Genomic DNA, 19,512 nt, shown 5'->3' on the forward strand with positions numbered 1-19,512 from the left:
CTTGCCATCTCCTTTCTCTTATTCACGGGCTGCCCAAACAGTGAGACCACCCCTCCCTTGCGCCCAGTGCTTTCCAGCGCATCCTCATCAGCCGCAGTGGGTTGTGGCATCCCAGCTGCAGCTCTGCTGTGGGCCAGGACAGGCTCGGTCACACCTTGTCCTGGGCTGATAAAAGGTGTGATACTCACTGTCTGCACCACAGAAAGCCAGTCCCACTTGAGGACCTCCTTATTCCTCCTTCCCAAGTGGCAGGTGTGGGTAGTTTGCTTGGTGCCACAGTTACGCGGTGACCTGGGAATGTCCCCATGCGGTGGGTGGTTCCTGGGCAGGTACCTGAGAATGCCATAGCTGCAGGGTGCAGATCAAGAGGCTTAATGTGGCTGGTGTGTTGGTGTCCATAGGCTCCCTGAGAACCAGCAGCGCGTGGGAGGCTGTTTCATGAACCTGATGCCCCAGTTCAGGTCCCTGTACCTGACATACTGTGCTAACCACCCGTCTGCAGTCAATGTCCTCACGCAACACAGGTGAGTGGTGAAGGAGGAGATTCAGACTGAAATTCCTCCTTTTAAAGGTTACTTTTATTATTAATATTTGGCCTGGCATGGCTTTTGTCCTGTATTTTGACAATAGCGCAAGGGGATAACATGGGATCCTGCTGCTGGGAAAGCTGCTGGGGCTTTGGGCTCTCCAACATAGCCTTTCAGTTTCAGCATGGAGACAACTCATACTGCTTGTCTTCAGAACTGGTCTCAGATCCTGTCTCTCTCTCCCAGGACTTTCTTACCTTGGGTAAAACAGTGGCAACCTCAGCCCTTGCAGTAGCATCTCCTGTGATTTTTCCTTGCTACAGGACCCAGATGCTGTCTCAGACCCACTGCTGAAGCACTCACACACCGGCAGATGGGCGTACATTCCCCTGGGGCACTACGGTGTGGGGCACATTGTTGCAAAAGGAAGGTGGTCATCAAATCACCCGGAATTACGCAGTTTAATAGCATCTTCCTTCAATATGTCCTACTTGAGTAGACACTGGAATTTGTATAATGTCATGCTAAAGAGCATGCCAAGCCAAAAGGCTACAACTGTGTCATCCCTAATGCAGTTTAGCTATCCTCCCTGCAGTGATCGGAAAGCCAGGATCCCGGCCATACTGTTTAAGTCTTCCTGTCCTGTAATGGGAACTCACAATATGCTTAGTTACCTGCTGAAATCCAGCTTTAATTCAGCCTAACAAAATGCTGGCTCCTGTAGATGACTCATTCATGTGGTTCCTCAGTGTGACCCCTTTTCTTCAATCAGTCAAAGAATCAGCTTTGGCAAATGTGCTGACATGCATAAGACGTTTTCCAGAGCGATATATGAGCTCACAACGGTGTCACGACTCCCAGCAGGGCCGTGGCACATTGCTGCGGCATCCTCCAGCACATCTGCAGCCCTGCTGTCCACCAGCCGCCTGGCCCTGTGCCACCTCGCTGTGCCGAGGGACCAGCTGCTGGCATTGGCATTGGCACCCCAGAGGCTGTGCGCAACCAGCACCTGCCACCACGCAGCACCCTCCCCTGCATCCCCGGGGAGCGGGGTCTTGCTTGGCTGGAAGCTCACAGCTCTCTGCCTGCCCTGCCAGGTTTGCGCAGGGGGTGCTTGGAGTGGAGGCTGGGCTGCCTTTGGAAAGGCACAGCTCAGAGCAGAACCCCGGCCATCAGGAGTGCGTTGGAGGCAGCAAAACACAGCCCTCAGTGGTGGCAAGCCCACCTTCTTGTTGTTGTCTCTCTTTATAGTGATGAGCTGGAGAAGTTCATGGAGAGCCAGGGTGCGGCCAACCCAGGCATTCTCATCTTAACCACAAGTCTCAGCAAACCCTTCCTGAGGCTGGATAAATATGTAACACTGCTGCAGGAGCTGGAGCGGCACATGGAGGTAGGTGGGATGTGGGACTGCTGGGCAGGCTGTGCCCCTTGATGCTGCAAGAGCTGCCCCCCAGGCTGCAAGAGGTACCTCTGCCCATTGGTGTTCGAGCACCACATTTCTAAAAGTACTTATCACCCCTCCAAGGAGGTGTTCCACCTCTGTGGGACATTATCTACCTTTCAGATTAAAAGTGGGAAAGCGGTGGAGCCTGGGGGATGTTGTGGGAAGGCATTGCCTGCTCTTCACCCCAGCCCTTCCTCAAAGATGGCTCATTTCTAGCACAAGTGAAAACAGAGTTCAGGGTCAGGCTACAGCTGGTATTTATTTGCACAGTGGATAATAAATCAGTGTTGTTGTTATCATTTTATGAGATTCCTATCCCCGGCTGCTCGCTCCTGCAGCTCTGAGGCACATCCCCACCCCTCACCGGAGGCTTGTGCTCCCGGGTGGAGGCAGAGCTGCACAGGCAGGCATCGATCTGGCAGCCAGCGCAGACACGGGGGCAGAGAGGCAAGTGCCTGCGAGCAGGGAGAGCAGCGAGGGGGACAGACACTTCCTTGGTGGGTGGCAGATCTGCTTTAGAACATTTCTCCCCCTGGGGACTGTAAAGATCTCCTCTGCTACTTGCCTGCTGGTGCACTCCTGCTGTGGGGATGCAAACCTCAGGGGTGGTGCAAAGAGGTCAAAAAACCAGAAGTAACAGGCTATTTTTAACTGGGTTTGCTTTTTCTCTCTTCCAATATTTATTACCAGTTAATTACTCAGCATGCTTAGCCATAATCATTCAAATCCCCATCCCAGCCAGAGGATTAAAACCTCTGTGCTTGAGCCAGGGATTTTTCTTCATAGGAGAGGGCATAAGAACCTGCACCGTAGACACACTACAGACCTCACCTGTCCCACTCTCACCTGGCTTAGCTGAGCTGCAGGGACTGAGCTGAGCTTGGCTGCAGCCACCATGCCCACACTGAGACAGCATGCTCTTCGCAGGATGCTGTATGGGGTCGGAAGTGGATTCGAGGGGACACATCTGCTATTTCTCTTAGTTTCTAAGCTGAGCGTGGGGGTTTTGTTGCATGAATCAGCAGGGTTGAGGTTTAAGCTGCAATGCCGTGGGAAGAGTATTTATGTATGCAATATAGACGTATGCATTGTGGATGTATACCATAGCATTCCCTGCACAGCTGGAGATGGGGCAGGTATGTTCGGCCCTCATCCCAGATTCCCAGGTGAGTGATCCCAGGCAGCCTCTGACAGCCACAGGGACAGCTCCATCACAGCCTAGACATCTTAGGATTTGCTGGGCATGAGGTCTGGATGGTGAAGAGCTTATGATATAGGGCCCTAGGTGTGCAGGAGAAGATTCCGGTAGAGTGCCAGAAGGCAGCTGCAGTCAGAGATAAGGGGCAGCATCCTGTTTTCCCTTCCCTGGCCCAAGAGCTCTCTGCTCAGACATGTCCTCCCTTAAACCTGGAGATGAAGCTCCCGTTGATGCTCGTGGAAACTGCACCCCTGACGGGGCAATGGCTGGAATACCTTGCATGCCGATGGAAGCTTCCTTCCCAAATGTGATACCAGAAATCCACCCTGCACCTCATATCTGCTCTTGCTCTGGACACTTTACACTCATTAAATTGGTATCAATGAATTGCATAGCCGCTTTAAACCATGTCACATGGAACAGGGTGGTGAGGAAGAATCCTGGGGGATTTTGGCCTGCTCCTGCAGCCCATGCTGCCAGACCCCCACATCCCCTCAGCACCCCATGAGCTCTGCTGCCCTGGGTGCACTGGGGCAGTGGGTGCCATGCAGGTGGCTCCTGCTGCTGGTGGCTGAGGGATTTTTCTCTCCCTTCACTAGGAGGCGCATGCAGATCACGAAGATGTTTTGAAAGCCGTCACATCCTTCAAGTCCCTTGTGGTAGGTGGCAACTCTTAAAATAGAGCACTCCATTTCAGAGCTGCATTTCACAAAGAATGAGTCAAGCCTGACATTTGTCTCCTCATTAGAAAAACAGGTCTTTTGGAATGGAAAAGATGGGTTATAAAGAATCTTAATTTCAAGTTTCAAGCCTAGAGCTGCCCCTTTGGCTGCATGTTTCAGCAGTTATATGCTGACTCCGTGGTCCCAGCAGCAGAAATGGAGGATCTCCAACTTTCTGCTCCGCTGCAGAAAGCCACGTGTGGGTGGTGGTGGCATCGGGGTTCCTTTCATCTCCTTTTGCTTCCACAGCCTAATCATTTGCCACCTGAAACTAGACCACCCCTTGCTCATTCAGATGAGCCAGGAAAGGTTAATACAGGGGCCTGACTCAATCCCTCTGAACCCGTTGAGCGACTCTTGGTTTTGTTGAGGTTTCCTCCTTGGGCAGCAGGAAGCTCTGACCATATTGCAGGTGATTTGTGGCACTGGGTGCCGTGGCCATAGGCAGGGAACAGAGCAAGCGGCAGCGAAGGGATGAGTCAGAGATAACCTATATCTGTGAGCTGTGTTACCTACACCCCTCAAAGTCCTACTGCAATGAGATGAAAAAGTGGGGGAAAAGCCATCCACGTGCACAAAGGTTTTACCTGGCAAAGCTTTTTTCGGTTATTAAAAAAGCTGTAGTCTCTCTCGCTTTTTAGCCACTGAATACCTTTCACTATAACCACTCCAGATGTGGTCCAACTTCCTTCCTTAGCACAGCAGATGCAAGTTTTCGGTGCTTAGCAATGCAGATAAAAGATGGGGAGGAGAAAGTTCATAGAAAACAGGAAAGGGCGATCATGTTACATTTACTTAGAAACTCGGCTCCCTTTCCATTTATTCTAGTAGATAATGGGGGAATAATTCAGTTAAATTACAAGGTGTCATTAATCTTCAGGAATGCTCATAAGTGATGGACAGTTTTACTTGAAATGTGTACGTGGGCGCTGAGCAATTTGATGTAACTACATTATGACCACGAAGGTTCAGTGCGGATTTGAGGTTAGACAGGCAGAGATGCCCCTTGCAACAGATGCGTGGTCCCGTGGTGGGACCAGGGATGCTCCTGAGCAACAGCAGGGCAGGACCACGGAGCCGCATCGTATCTGCACAGACTGCAGTGGATTGCTGTGGATTTTATATGGATTTGCATCCTGGGAATGTCGGATTTGGACACCCAGGGAGCCATCAAAGCACCAGACAGTTGTAAAACCAAAGGAAGCCCCCCCCCCCAGTCTGGTTCAAAATTGTGTGTTTTCAGAGTAAACCCAATGCAGCCTCTCTCTTTGAAGATCTGGATAGTCAAAGGGTTTGTATGAAACGGAGCTGGAAAGGAGGAAAATCTCTGTCAGAAACAGGGATTTGGAAAAAACCAAGCAGCTGGAGAAAACTGAGCCTGAGTTTGGCTTTGCAGCAATTTTCCCCGTTGGCAGAGGGGTCACTTAAAGCAAGTTTTGCTTGGGTTTGCAGGGCTATCGTTGCTCAGTCAGCATTGTGCTCTGCTTGCTGAAGGACTGGCTGCTCTGTGGAGCTCTATCAGTCCCCAGCTACTGAGCATCAGTGCAGTCTTTTCAATTACGGCACCTTCAAAAGCTTCTTTTTGCACTACTTTACTGCACCACTGAAGAATTGTACCAAGTCCTGCTTTTGGGTTTGCAAATTTTGGTTAGAAAATGTCTACCCATCTCATTTGTGGGGCCTTTGTGTTGCAGCAAGTATAACTCTTTTGCTGTTTGGGCAGAATGGGCAAAATCTCTCTAAGAAGCAGCAAAATTAGAGACATTTAATTCTGAGGCTGTCTTGGTTTGGAAAATGTGACCCTGTACTCTCAGAGGTAGGACTGGTTTGGAAGGAAAAGTTTGCTCAGTGCAGTTTGCAATTTCTTTGACATTTTAACGTATTCATTACTTCATAAATTGCTAGGGTGAGGATTTTTTTTTTAACAAACTTTGTGTAATAGAGCCAAAGCAGGCTTTCCTGATCCCTTGACATGACCAGCCCTGAGCCCACACGGCTGTGGGAGCGTTGCAGGTGAAACCATCTTCATTGGGATGGTTTGGGTTTGCGCCTGCCCTTTAGCTAACGAAGCGCCTTGCTGTGATTCCCAGTCGCAATGCCAAGAGCTGAGGAAGAGGAAACAACTTGAACTGCAGATCCTTTCTGAATCCATCCAGCGCTGGGAAGGAGAGGACATAAAAACGATGGGAAACATTATCTACATGTCCCAGGTTATGGTACAGTGTGGGGGAAGTGAGGTGAGTGCTGTGGTCCTCCTGGCTAAAGACGTTGTGTCCAAATAACCCCTTGCTCATGGGATCAGCGATGCAAGGCAGCAGCTACTCTCACCGCAGGCCAGCGAAGTGCTGACAAATAATGCTGATAAATAATTTTACCTGGACAAGAGCTGGGCAATGTGCACATCTTCCCAGTCAGGCACTGCATCACACCCTGGGGACGTAGTTTCAGGCCTTTGGTGACACACTTTTCGAGCAAAAGCATCATCTCAGTGTTGTATAGTACATTAATTTCCCTCCTTCCCCCCTGTGACTTAGTCTGAGAAATAAGAGTGACTTGAAAGTGTGCATTAGCATAACCCTTTTGTCACGTCCTGTGCACAGCGGCTGCTGTGACGTCCCACTCCAGAGCTGACTGCACATTGGAAATAACTGGAAGGATTGCTGTGCTACTGGTCCTAAAGCATCGCACCAGTGCTTGCCACAGACCTTCACCAGTGGTGTTACAGCCATGCATACTGCATGTTTGATGTGGGGAAGTGCCTGTTAGCACTGAATTGCCTGCTGTAGCAACTTCTCCCTGGGAAAGGAAGACCTGTAAAACAAAGCCCTGGAGAGTCTAGACCCAGCGTCTTGTTTGAGATGTGAGATGCTGGGGGGTGTAAGGTCTTGGTCTTCTGAGGCACTCTGAAATGATCGGAGGAGGATTAGCAGGATGCAGACGAAAATGTATGCAGGAAATACTAATGCAGAAATGCGATGCTGTAAAGAAAAAAATCCAAAATAATTGGTTTGGGGGTGATCTCTCATAGACTGTGATTCCAGCTGCCACAAGTTTGCTTTGCTGGAGGAAAGTGGTTGTGATGCATTGCAAACTGGACTAATGTAAATTCTTACCCCTGCAGGAAAAAGAGGAGCGATATTTCTTGTTGTTCTCAAACGTTTTGCTGATGCTGTCTGCAAGCCCACGGATGAGTGGGTTCATCTATCAGGTAGACATACTTAATTTGAAGTTGCAAGGCATTAGGTGTGAAAAAGGAAATCAGATAGCTCTATCAAATTCAAATCCTCTGCTTCCTTAAACCCTCTGTTGTGATGCAAATGCCCCAGGCTGGGAACCAGGGCTTGGTTTTACCATGCCTGCGAGGACACTTGGTGCCTTTGTCCTGCCAACTGGTTAACAGCATTTGGTAAGTGAATGCTGTGAAATTAGAAAAAAAAAACCCAATCTCGCAGCATGTTGCCCTACATGCTGTTCTCAAGAATTTTGTGTGTGTGTGTAAGGTGTCCTGATCCAGCTGTAGGCTTTTGCCCCACACGGCCAGCCAGCCAGCCAGCTCTCAGGGTTGAGCCATCTCTGGAAAATACTTCATTACTGTGAAGAGTCCAAAATTTCCACTCCGTGAGGCACTGCATTTCTTGTGTTTTACCACTTGAATGGCTGCAGTCAGGCTGTTGGGAGCTTGGCTTTTCTCCAGTTGCCTGAAACCATCAATACCCTCCAGGAAAAGGATGCTCTCCTGTTGATGTGTCACGCAAGGGTGATGAGGGAGACAGGAAAGATTTGGGAAGGATTTGGCTAGGTTTTTAGCTTTTACCCACCAGCAGGAGTAGGGTGAGCAGACAGTTCAGCACACAAAACAGAAGGATGGGGCAGGCTTTCAGAAAAACCAGGGGAAGTTTGTCCTCCTGACTTGGTTGTAAAAAGGGTTTGCACCTAGTGAAGGGAAAGGGCAGCAGATAAGCCAGGGATGACTCGGTTATCATGGGAGCCTCTTCTCGGCCGTTTGATCTAGTTGTGCAGGGAAATCTAGATCCATACATTAAAGGAGACTCTTCCTGCAGTCTGAAGCCTTCACAAATTATTTTTTAATGGCGTTTCCCAAAGAGAAAGGAATCACCAGAAACCAGCAGAACAGAGCCTGCTGCGAAGCAGATGCAGACACTGACTCCTCCTCAATTCTCCTAGGGAAAGCTGCCTTTGACAGGAATGACACTGACAAGGCTGGAAGATGCTGAAGGGAACGAGCACATGTTTGAAATTGCAGGTCAGTGTAGTCCCTGCTTCGGCACATCCTCCCAGTACAAACAGCAGCTGCCGCTGGAGGTACTGGTCTTCCTCCTCCCCACACCACTGCACCATGCTCTTTTTAGTTTTTTACCGTGCTTTGTCTGAGTTCCTAAGCATCTCCCTCCTAGTTGAGGTGACCTTCTCCCAGTGCCCTTGAGCTCTGTCTCTGGCACTGGGCTGCTTTCGGAGACCATAGTGTTAGGTATAGGACAAATCTCCTGCCAGGGCTGGTTCTGGCCCCAGTAGCACTGCTCTGTGCCATGCAAGCCCTGTCTGTGTCCGTGGTCCATCCCGTGCAGCTGTGAGCACCTTGTTTATTGACAGATTAAGAGCTCTGGTCATCAGGTAGCTTTCCTAATGTTCCTCCCAATTTTCCCCTTCAATTTATCTCATTACTTGTAGCTGTACATGGTTGTCATGCTCAGTGACTTGGCTGCAGGGCAGCTATTTGTGCTGGTGGTATTTCGTGTCAGGGTCCTGTTAATCATGGAAATGTTGCATGTTCTTACTTTTAAGCTTAAATAATCCCTGACACATTCATCTCACCAGTTCCCTTAGCTTTTCTGTGCTGCTCCCATGCTGGCTGGCACTGGGTGCCTGGAGCACAACAGGGGTCACATCTGTAAACTGGCCTTTTGCAGCCACTGGACTTTGCAAGCTGAGGAGCCGTTTGCTGCTGTGCCGAGCTGAGCTCACCCTGTGTTTCCTCCTGGATCTCTACCTCTTGCTAAAGACATTTAACCCTCTGCCACAGGGAACATGACGGAGCGGATCACTGTGTCCTGCAGCACCAGCCAGGACTTGCACGAATGGCTTGACCACTTGCAAAGGCTCACCAAAGGGACGTGCAACACCGTATCCAAAACGCAGTCCTGGAGCGCTCATTCGGTATGTGTCTCGCCTCCCCAGCCCCTCTGCTGCCTAGGGTTCCTCAGCGCTGCCTGATCTCTCTGTTTTGGCAGCGCACCTTGATACCAAGGTAATGTGTGCAGCTGTAAGACACATCCTGCAGTTTTGCTTGTAACCGTGTTGTGCTTGTACCATTTTACATGCATCCTCCCCTATTTTTGCTGCAACCTAAACGTCTCAAACGAGTTCACAGTGAACTCTTGTCCATCCCCCTCTGCTTCTCTACATTGTTTGGTGGCTAACAGTCTTAATTTGCTTCTCATCTATTTTCTCAGACATTTAGTTCAGCCGGACAGATCCGTGGGCCTCTGGAACCCCCTAAAATCCTCAAGCCCTGGAGCTTGAGCTGCCTCCGTCCTGCTCCTCCACTCAGACCGTCGGCAGCACTGAGTTACAAAGAGGTAATCATCCCACGTGCCTGCAGAGCACCGTGGTTTCATAGCAGTCCCTAGTGCTTGTGTCCAGGGTTCTTATCCTATAGCGAGTGCACAGAAGCTTAGGTTAACGGGGGTGCTGAGAGAGATTACTCTGCCCCAGTCCTGCGATGGATGCTTGTTGCCACGGCTGGCTTTGTGCTACAAGTGAAGCATGAGCACATGTGTTTGCAGGCTCAGCTCCGTTCCCGATGTTTGCTGTCAGCTGCTGTGGCCAGAGCCCTCAGCTGCTGGATGTCACCAGTCCCGCAGCGGGGTGTCCCACAGCCTTGTGTGTCCCATCGGTGCTGTGGTGGAGCTGCCTCCCCTTCTCCTCCTCCTGCCTTGGTCTGAGCTGTGTGTGGGAGCTGGGCTCCCTGCTGGGATGTGCTGCATCGAGAGGAGCCGTAGCAGCGGCTCAGCAGTGGCCAGAGCAGCACTGCAGGATCAATCAGCAATGCTGCACCAAGAGGAAGAGGAAGAAGGCCTGTTGGTATTTCTTGTGTCTTCCACCCTCTGTTTTGGTGGCTGGAGCAGGGCTCTCTGCAGCAGCCGTGGGGCTCAGCCCTCCTCCGCTGCCCACCTGAGCGTTTTACACCCTTACCTTGGGATTGCTTCCCCCGCAGAAACCCCAAGCCTGAGAGGTAGGAGGCGGCGTGGGGAAACCCAAAATACAACGCAGCTCTGATTCTCACCCCCCACTGTAACTGCAGTGCTCTCCTTCCCTACCTCACGTTAAACTTGTGGGATTACTCACCAGTAACTCGGGTAACGTTCCTCTTACTGAATGAGCACTCCGGTTCTGAGTCAGCCACCTTTCTTGGTACAGCAGCCCTGGGAGTGTCGCTGCCCGGGCTCCCAGCAGGGACAGGGACAAGGAGGGGTCTTGCACCCTCCCAGCCCCCCAGCACTCGGGCATGGAGAGCCCAGCAGCCAGGGGGCCTGTGGGTCCGCTACTCCAGGTCGAGATTTTGGGTAGCCTCATGGCATTTTGTTACCTTAATTTCGCAAAAATTGTTAAACAACGCATTTCAGTTCGGGAATTAAATTGTTCAAAAACCAACAGAGCAGGCTGGAAATGACCCTTAATCTTTGCATGGTCCAAATCTCTAACAGAGATTAAATTGTTTCTTGCTTGCATGGTGAATTAAAATATAGGACGAGGCTTGAATTAGAGGAGAGATTTTTCTGTGTGAAAGTGCAAGGTGATATTTGTTCATGAGGTAGGCCAAAACCACAGATTGAGTGATATCATTAATACCACGGTCCTTTGCAGTTTCTCAGTTGTCCCCTGCCGTGCATAGCAGGAGTCAAGGTTTTTGCCGCAGAGGCCGGGCGGGCGGGGAGCCCTGAGGGGCGGGATGCTGCTGCAGGCGGGATGGCAGCTGCAAGGTGTCAAAGGACCAAAAATGTGGTTTCCAACCAGAACGGGCCAGTACCAGGTGTTGATGGGAACTCAAAGGTCAATGGGTCCGCCAGAGCCGGAGCAGAGCTGGGCAGGCACAGCCTGGTCCCCAGTCAGTCCTGCCTGCGCCGGGGGGCAGCCCCCCTCTCAGGGGAGGGACTCCTGGACACGAGCATATGATGACAAATGTGAAGTAAGTTCAGTTGTTGGCGCAAGCAGATCCGCATCTGCCTCGTCTCTCCCTCCGGGGTGCTCAGTCACTACACAGATCTCTTATTTCACTGTATTTTAATTTTTATTCTTTAAATTAAAGTTGGGCACAAAGTGAACTATACTAACAGCTCAGTGCAAGCCACCTTCCTATAATGAAGATACAATGAAGGAATACAAATTGCAAAGGTTATTTGCAGGGACGGGAGTGGGGGAGTTTGATTAAAAGATTAGAGATTTTCAGACATCCAGTGTTACTTTAATCGGCTTCTAGTAGTGTAGGACGGGATGGCACAGTCTTGTGCATTTCCTCATACCTAGCTGTGCTCAGGAAACCCCAGAACCTGCTTGCGTACCGCACAGCACTCTTGTTATTTCCATTGAAATTGGGTCATTTTCCCTGTTCTGTTTCCAGTAATCATTTGACATGACAGAGCAGGTGCTATGGGTAAAGCGGTGTGTCCGGATTCAGGTTAGCAAAGTGAAAAAGAATTACAGATGATTTCTTCGACTTTTTTTTGTTTGTTTAAGTGGCCTGCTTTGCATTAGGTGAAGGGTTTATAACATTGGGATGCAGGACTCTGCTGGCCAGACCTGCAGGAGAGCCGCGCGGCTCCCTGTGCTGGGCATCCCAGGGATGGGACCCTCCATGGGGTGTGCAGGGAGCTCCCTGTCCTGCCAGCGGAGCAGGGAGATGCTGCTGCGCTGATGCCTGACGCAGTCCGGTCTCCAGTGAGGATGTCAGGTCCCCTCCGAGAAGATGCAGTCCTGGGAGATTGTCACCAGGATGGGCAGAGCATCCCATCATCCTGGCTGGGCTGCTTGAAGACTGCAGGACTGGTGTTGAGCACAGGGCCAGACCCCAGGCTGCTCCCCAGGGCTCGGACTGAGCCAGGCGCGCAGGGCGGCTGCAGCGTTGGCTAGCACCTATGGGTCCTGCATTTTTAAGCACCATTTTAGACAACCAACATCTACAGAAACCTACTACTAACCAAGGAGGCATGTTCTCTATTTTGATGTGTTTAGAGTGCATTAATGCCCACTTACCATGTGTTTCACATGTAATTTTTTCAGTTCTGCATGACACCGTGCTCCTTTGCATGTCGATAGTGCTCTAAAACCAGTATGGAGGGTATGCCACATTAATCGCAAGACTAACATTTAAATGTGTTTTAGAATTGTGGATTTAATAGACTTGATCAATAAAATCATCAATCTCTCACACTCATCTTCTCTTTCTTTGCATATTCATTGTAGAGGATGTCTTATATCTTAAAGGTAAGGGTAGATACATCTCTTTGGCTTAGCTTATCGTGGCAGAGAATGCTTGTTCCTGTTCAAGCTTCTTGTGCTTGCATGACCCTGTGTCGATAATTTATTGTGAGAGTCAGTGGCAACTGGCAAATGTATTCTGAGATAACTCTCAAGAAGGATTTGGTACTTCAGCTTCCTGGCATGCCTCTTCTCCTGCTTAGAATCCATATTGCATGTAACCTGCTAATACACTAATTCTCTCCAAATCAGCAAGACTTGTAGCTCTGTGAAGGAGATAAAAGCTTGTGTTTCTTACTTGTGGAGTCATAGCAAACACTAACTTTGTGTGTATTTGTTTGTTCTCTGTGTATGTGTGGGGGGGATTTATACTCTCAAACAAATTGTTTGGAAACAATGTAATTTGCCAACTCTTTTATATTAAAAATCAAATTGAGTCAAGGAAACAAACAATATTATAGGATTTTCTAACAAAGACCACAGAGCTGATAAGCAGACTAAAAGTGCTGTGAGTGTGTTTGAATTCTTTGGCTAAAGGATCTTAGCCAAGGGTTGAATTCGCTAAAGGAGCTTGTCCACACCTGCAGGTGCAATTCCCACTGCTGTTCCAGGGACCAGTGGGCCACAACTAGCGCATGGGAAAGGCAAAAAGCATCATTTTTCCCGACTTCCTCATTGTCTGCTTTGTAGTTCTCTAATGTGTTGTGTGTAACATGGGTAGCTGCATTCAGCTGCACGGCTCCACTGTTCGAGCTGCCTTTGGTTCTGGTTAAACACAAGAGTCTGTTTCTCTATAGGATTCCAGCAAAAGTCCCAAAACGATGAAGAAGTTTCTTCCCAAAAGGAAAACTGAGAGAAAACCATCTGATGAAGAATTTGTTATTCGGAAAAGTAAGCATTGTATTTTTCTCTTTGTGGGGGTTTCTGTGTACAGAGTGATCTCCAACAGGCCTTTGAGAGCAACCTTTCTTACGGTGCAGGATGCGACAGGATGCCCACGTTGTGAGCAAGCCTATGTGCTGCTGAGCAGAGGAGGCTTCTGGAAGCACACTGGTCCTCAGCCTCTGCCAGATCCCCTCCCAGTTACCACTACTAGGCATGCTACCACCCTCCTGGTGACTGCTAGCACAAGATCATGTGGTTGTGGGCGGTCTTGTCCTGGCTACGAAGCCAGGGAACTACTTTGAAGTAGTTAAAAGCTGCTGTAAGACTCCACATCAATGGTCAACAAAATATATCTGGGAGCTGGGACAAGCCCTCACCTGGCCATGCCAGCAAGTCCTGGAACAGTTTGCATGCAGGACCAGGGAACAAAACAAGACCCCATCCCTGTGGGTGTTCACCTGCAAAGAGGGATGTCCTGACAGCTCCCTGAAGTCCACGCGGGACACTCCGTGGGGGTTTTACATGAAAGGCCATTGTCACCCAGCAATGAGATGCTATGGTGTCCAGCCTGAAGGTCAGTTGTCCCCCTCGAGGAGACAGCACTGAGCTGCTGGGGCTGGAAATGAAGCCTTCATGTTTCCAAGTCCTGCTCTGATGCAGCTGTGCCAGACCTCTCCTAGCAGGGCTGCTCTGCCTTCCCATCGCCTTTGGGTGCTCCCTGCACCCAAAGTCGGACATCACACCCTGAGTTTTGCTGAGATGAGCAGCTGGAAGTGCATTTTCATACCATTTAATCATGGTGCTCAATGCCACAGGATGTTACAAAGGCCAGAAAATATAAAGAACCTCAAAAGGGAATTGGGCAAAGTCCCAGAGACAGTGTCAGTCAAGGAAACAACACGCACCTCTCTTACGGGACTTGGAAGCAAAGGTTGGGGGAGGTGAAGCCAAAGCCCTTTGCTTTTTGTGATAGCTGTTGCCTGCAATGTTTTACAGGTACGGCTGCGCTGGAAGAAGATGCTCAGATCCTGAAGGTGATCGAGGCATACTGTACTGGGGCAGGCTTCCAGCAAGCTCTCAGCTCAGGTGGGCACACAACCAGACTATTCAGTTCTTACTCTGCCTGTAACACTGATAACCCCTCTGGGAAAAAACAGATGGTTGCATCATATAGCAAGACTCATGCTAGGAAACTGTGGTGTTCAATCTTCAAGATAAGGGAGCTTCATCTGCCTAGTGGTTTAGTTGCCATTGTTTTTCTTCTAAACACAGAGAATGAAGCAGGTAGGAGGGCAGATGAGACACAGCCATTTCACCAGCAGTTGTTAGGAATTAAGCAAACCTAGTTAGTGCCTGTGGCTGTCAGCACTGAAAACCTGATGGTAATCTCAGGTTGCATATAGCTTTCGAAAGGAAGCATGAATATTATCTCTCAATCAGCTGCGTGTTTAAGAACAAGCTGCTTCATAAGAACCTATTTAACATCTTCAACTCTGGAAGTATAACTATTTATCATTGCTGGTGAGATGTCAAATCACTGAACTATCAAATAATAGTACGTTTTAAAACGGGAGGCCATGTTTCTTCTGAGAGCTCTTGATCCTGATCAAGTTATTTCATTTATAAGTCATGATGTAGCTTTAGATGCAATGAGCACTCTTGAAAACTTTCCACTTGCTGCTTCAGCTCCAGGGTAATGGTGCTTACAAGTCCATATCTAACCGAGGCAGAGAGCTGGTGGCTGCTCCAGCCCCTGCGTCCCCAGCCTGCCCTGGGCTTGCAGAGGAGCAGGGAGAACCAGGGATGCTGTCTCCAGAGCAGTGTGGGCATCAGAGATAGTGTCCCTTTTTCTTCCTGATGAGTAATTCTTGTGCACAGGCTCCCGTAAAGACTCCATCCCCCAAGTCCTTCTTCCTGAGGAAGAGAAAATCATCATAGAGGAAACACGAAGCAACGGCCAGACTGTCACAGAGGAAAAGTAAGCACAGCTGCTCTCCACTTGCAGATTCCCCTGTTGCTTTTCAGAAGGACATTAAAAACTAACGCTCTCTCCTACTGCGTCTCTGCAGAGGAGCAGGGCTGGTGTCAGCGACTGCTGCGGGTCCTGGTGAGAACCACTGGGCTATTTCAGTTGCTATTTCGCTATTTCGTCCCTTTTTAAGAACAGAGCCACCTTCCCAGCTGCTCTGACATGGCTGTAACCCTCTGGAAGTCTGTGTGCTGGTCCCAGGAGCCAGTTTATCAAGTCCCAGAGCTTATCTGGATGTAGCCGATGGGGACGGGGAGGACAGAACCAAACAAATCGCTTTTTTTTTTTTTTTTTTCTTCCAAACTACTGACATACTGGGCTGCTGCTACCCCTCGGGAGCCTGCCTGACAGCCGGGTGATGCTGTCTGTGCGTGCTCCCAGCCTGTTACAGAGCTTCAGCATCTAGGTGACTGTGCTGATCTGCTCCTTTTCTAACCCAGGCAGGGAATTCCTTTAATGCTTGTTTTTTTTGCAGCATAACCTCAAAGAATCAAGGCTGTTTTACAAAAGATGCTCAGGCATTTCCAGTTTTAATGTCATTGTTATTTATCGCAGTGGAGTAAACAAGGAAGCCAAAGCCACAGGCCTTTGTCGATACCTTGTTCTGCTATCTTTACGTTATTTTTCTTGAGTTTTCAGATTTTTTTTTTGAGCTTTTGATTTTGGGCTCTGTTTCCAGAGTCCCTTCATGGGCAGCAGCAATAGCTGCAACCTGATGCAAAGCAGAAGCTGGAAGCACCTTCCCCATCAGTGCCTCCCTCGTGAAAGCTCCTATGCTGCTGCTCTTCTGCTGCACTCCAGCTCTCTTTATTTCTTTTTTTTTTTTTTTCATTTATTTTTGCAGGAGCCTTGTTGACACAGTTTATGCACTGAAAGATGAAGTCAAAGAACTGAAGCAGGTAATTTGAGTGGTTTTGTTTCCGCTGGCTGCAGTGGGTTGTTGTCTTTGACCGGTTGGTGCCCAGGAAAAGTCTTGCTGATGCCGGTGCAATCCTTCAGCTCCCCAAATCAGCATCAGTTTTCTTCTGGTTTAGCTCCCTGAATCAGCTCACCATGCAGCCCCTTGAGCACCAGAACCAGCAGGAGGGAAGGAGTATTTGGTCTTTGTTGTAACATAAAACTTCCCCGCTCTTTCAACTTGACTATTCATTTTATAGGGGTCTGGTGGGTATCGATTCTTCTAGACTTGGAAGAAATACATCCCCCTCCGTCCAGCCCCAAGGCTGGAGGTGGGAGAGACCACCCCAGGAGAACAGGGTCCTCCAACCCAGGCTAAAATTAGGTTTCCAGGAGGATGGTTCTGCCTGCTCAAAGTCACTGGGACTTTTGTGCAGGTCTGTAAGGTGGTAAGGTTCTGCTTGAGTGGATTGGACCACAAGTAACCCATGTTGTTCATCCTCACAAGCCGGTAGTGACCTGTTAGATGTCCATGGGATGGCATCCCCTCCGAGCCACCCGGCAGTCAGGGCATGGAAGGACCTCATTGTGTGAAGTGCGTGGGCATTAACTGCATCCTTATTCCTTTATTTTCCGCCTTGCAGGAGAACAAAAGGATGAAACAGTGTTTGGAGGAAGAGCTTAAATCCAGGAGGGACTTGGAGAAGCTGGTTAGAAGGCTGCTGAAGCAGACAGACGAGTGTGGCAGGGAGGACACGGGGCGCAAGTCATCCCTGATCGCCTGAATTCGGGGAAAAGCTGCTGGCAGTGGTGTGTGACCTCAGGTGTTTTTTGGGAAGCAGAACTGGATCCTTTGCCTCTTCTTGCTCCTTATTTTGTTGGGTTTGGGAATTTTGTTACAAAAAAAAAAGTCATAGAGAAAAAAAATAGTTTTTCTTCCATTCAATAAGGAAATAAACCAGAAACAGTCGATCACAACTAAACCAGTAAGCAAGCGGTCCATGATTCACAATTCATCTGCAGCAACTAATACCTCATCGTACCTGCTACTGGGAGCAAATACAAACTCTGCTAATGATTGCCGCTCACCAAAGGGTTTGGCAGCAGTTTCCTAGAGGAAGCTTAAGCACTTTTTAATGCTTTCATTCTTTTCAAAAGCACCGGTACCTATTTATTGAATGAAAACATTATTGAGGTGGCATTGAGCAGAAACCAAAAAGCACCATGCTCCTCTTTTCAGATAATCACAACTGGGGAAGCTTTTCCCATTCACTTTCTTTTTCCCCATTAGTTGACTGTAGCGAACTAGAGCCCAGCAATACTGTGGTTCCCGTGTGGCCTTGATACTGATTAAAATGTGCAATTAACATGAAGACATTTGAACTCCTTGGGGAAGTCAGATCTGGAGCACCTGTCAGAGTGCATGGGAAGGTATGTTGCACAGTACTGCCTCCTAACAGCTCGTGATTAGCACAACAGGTAACTGCTGTTCTGCCCCCCATCCCTTTTCTTATGCATGACCAATAAGTCCTACCCCCTGCTTTGTTTTCACATTGAGTGTCCAGCTATTGTATGAGTTTATAGTTTTGCTGTGCTTCCCCTTGCAGGACATGCTTTTCTCTGTATGAAATGTAAACACTGCTTGACAACAAAAACAACCCCCAAATGTGTTGGTTCCCTGCTCCCTTCTGCCCACGAGGCTCTCCATCTCTCCTTGCCAAAGGCTGGGAACGTAGCCAACGGCCACTTCTCCCCCGTTGCCCCAAAGGGGCTTTCTGCTATGAAAAAGGAACTTTCTCTTGGGATAGGAAAACTATTTATGCTTTGGCAAGAGCTGGGATGCTCCTAGGGCAAGGATGTGCAACACCCTTCCAGATCCCCGCGCAGCTCCTCGAACACAGCACACAGGCAACATGCATATGTATCGGCTATCTTCATCTCATTTGGTGTTATACTCTAGTTTAGAAATGATGTTTTCGTTCCTTCCTTAGCAGCGTTATAAAAGTAACATTCTGTTAATGGTAAGTCTTATGTATATCACAGGGCAGCATGGTCCCCGGGTGTGCAGACACACCACAGCTCAGTACAGTCATACCATTACCTTGGTCATGAAGGACATAATACAGGCAATAATTACAACTCCCCCCTTGCAATTAAAATTTAGCCAGCACATAGCAAATGGTGTTTGGGGAGAGCTAGACTCAAAAACAGCACAAGGTGTGTAAAAAAACCCCCTCTTTAAGTCTAAGCTGTTTCTAGGACAAAACAGAGGTCTTTTTTGCTCTGGCTACACTTGCCATCTCCAGAGTGTCCCAGCTGGATGGCAGCTCTCTGCATCCCCGCACAGGCACGCAGGTGAGCGGTTTGGTTAGCAGTCAAGCCCTCTGTGCCGGCTAATCATTTTCCAGGATAACAACCTTTGCTGCATGCTGAGCAGCTCGCACTGCTGTTCTGGGATGCTGTCCCCAGGCAGCCCTGCGTTGTCTGGTGCTGCCTGCCCAAAGGCGGGCTGGGGACCAGGCTCACGATGTGCAGCCAGTGCAAGGAAGCAAACCGAGGGCCGTTTACGCTCCTAGGAGAGGGTGAAAATATTTCCCTGCTCCCCCCCAGTTTAGTTGAAACCTGTGCTGTGTACATATGCATGTTTGTAAGATGTAATGTGATGGAGGGCACACTGGGACATGCTGGATCAAGCATTTGTCAAGAGCTAGAAGCCAAAAAAGACAAGAAAATAAAATAAAAGGAAAAGAAGCCATGCCGGTTGGACAGCAATGTTTCCATATTTACTTTGTTTACAGTGCTTTGTAAATAGGTTCTAGTGAGTCTGTCTTTAGATGGATGTTGTGTCAGCTGCCTTCCAGTTTGTCTTTGTCATGTAGGTTTATTTACTGTAACTACTTATGCAAGTTCAACTTTTCTAACATGTTTTTATTTTCAACAGTTTTTTAATTGACATTTTCAACAAATAAAGGAAGATTAAAATTGCTTCTTAGCTCTTAGTGCTGCTTCCTTTGTTTCTGCCATGAAACCAAAGCCAGGGCTTGCTTTGGGCATCCCTGGTTTGCTCAAAATGCCCATGGCTGCATCATCCACCCTTTGATTTACTTGATGCTGGCAAGGATACTGGTAAAAATGATGATGCTGGCACTTGAGCTGTTGCTCCCACCATCACCCAGATCTGCAACAGTGATGGCACCTGCTCCCAGGGGAAGGAGATGCATTTCCATCCCTCAAGCCCCACTTGCACTCTGCTCACAAGGATGCTTCATGGAGAGCTAGCTGCTCTGCACTGCACTGGTGGGTTGCTGTAGGTA

General features: G+C 49.0%; 1 protein-coding gene across 5 annotated transcripts in view; it reads left to right on the forward strand.

Annotated features, from left to right (window-relative positions):
* ARHGEF6 (Rac/Cdc42 guanine nucleotide exchange factor 6) overlaps window positions 1-19,184 on the forward strand; it is a 40,792-nt gene extending 21,608 nt beyond the window's left edge. For 2 of the 5 annotated variants that reach the window (XM_075106744.1, XM_075106746.1), the window contains 14 exons: window positions 402-524; window positions 1,779-1,917; window positions 3,769-3,828; window positions 5,982-6,128; window positions 7,013-7,099; window positions 8,077-8,155; window positions 8,933-9,066; window positions 9,363-9,488; window positions 12,373-12,393; window positions 13,185-13,278; window positions 14,269-14,358; window positions 15,151-15,250; window positions 16,146-16,200; window positions 16,843-19,184. In XM_075106744.1, the coding sequence (XP_074962845.1) occupies window positions 402-524; window positions 1,779-1,917; window positions 3,769-3,828; window positions 5,982-6,128; window positions 7,013-7,099; window positions 8,077-8,155; window positions 8,933-9,066; window positions 9,363-9,488; window positions 12,373-12,393; window positions 13,185-13,278; window positions 14,269-14,358; window positions 15,151-15,250; window positions 16,146-16,200; window positions 16,843-16,983 (1,396 nt within the window). In that variant the 3' untranslated portion in view covers window positions 16,984-19,184. Of the gene's footprint in view, window positions 1-401; window positions 525-1,778; window positions 1,918-3,768; window positions 3,829-5,981; window positions 6,129-7,012; window positions 7,100-8,076; window positions 8,156-8,932; window positions 9,067-9,362; window positions 9,489-12,372; window positions 12,394-13,167; window positions 13,279-14,268; window positions 14,359-15,150; window positions 15,251-16,145; window positions 16,201-16,842 lie in introns of all 5 variants that reach the window. The other 3 variants (XM_075106745.1, XM_075106747.1, XR_012662700.1) reach the window with 2 other exon arrangements.
* The last annotated feature ends 328 nt before the right edge of the window (window positions 19,185-19,512 follow it).

Source organism: Phalacrocorax aristotelis, chromosome 11, assembly GCF_949628215.1.
Source record: "Phalacrocorax aristotelis chromosome 11, bGulAri2.1, whole genome shotgun sequence".
Taxonomy (NCBI): Eukaryota; Metazoa; Chordata; class Aves; order Suliformes; family Phalacrocoracidae; genus Phalacrocorax; species Phalacrocorax aristotelis.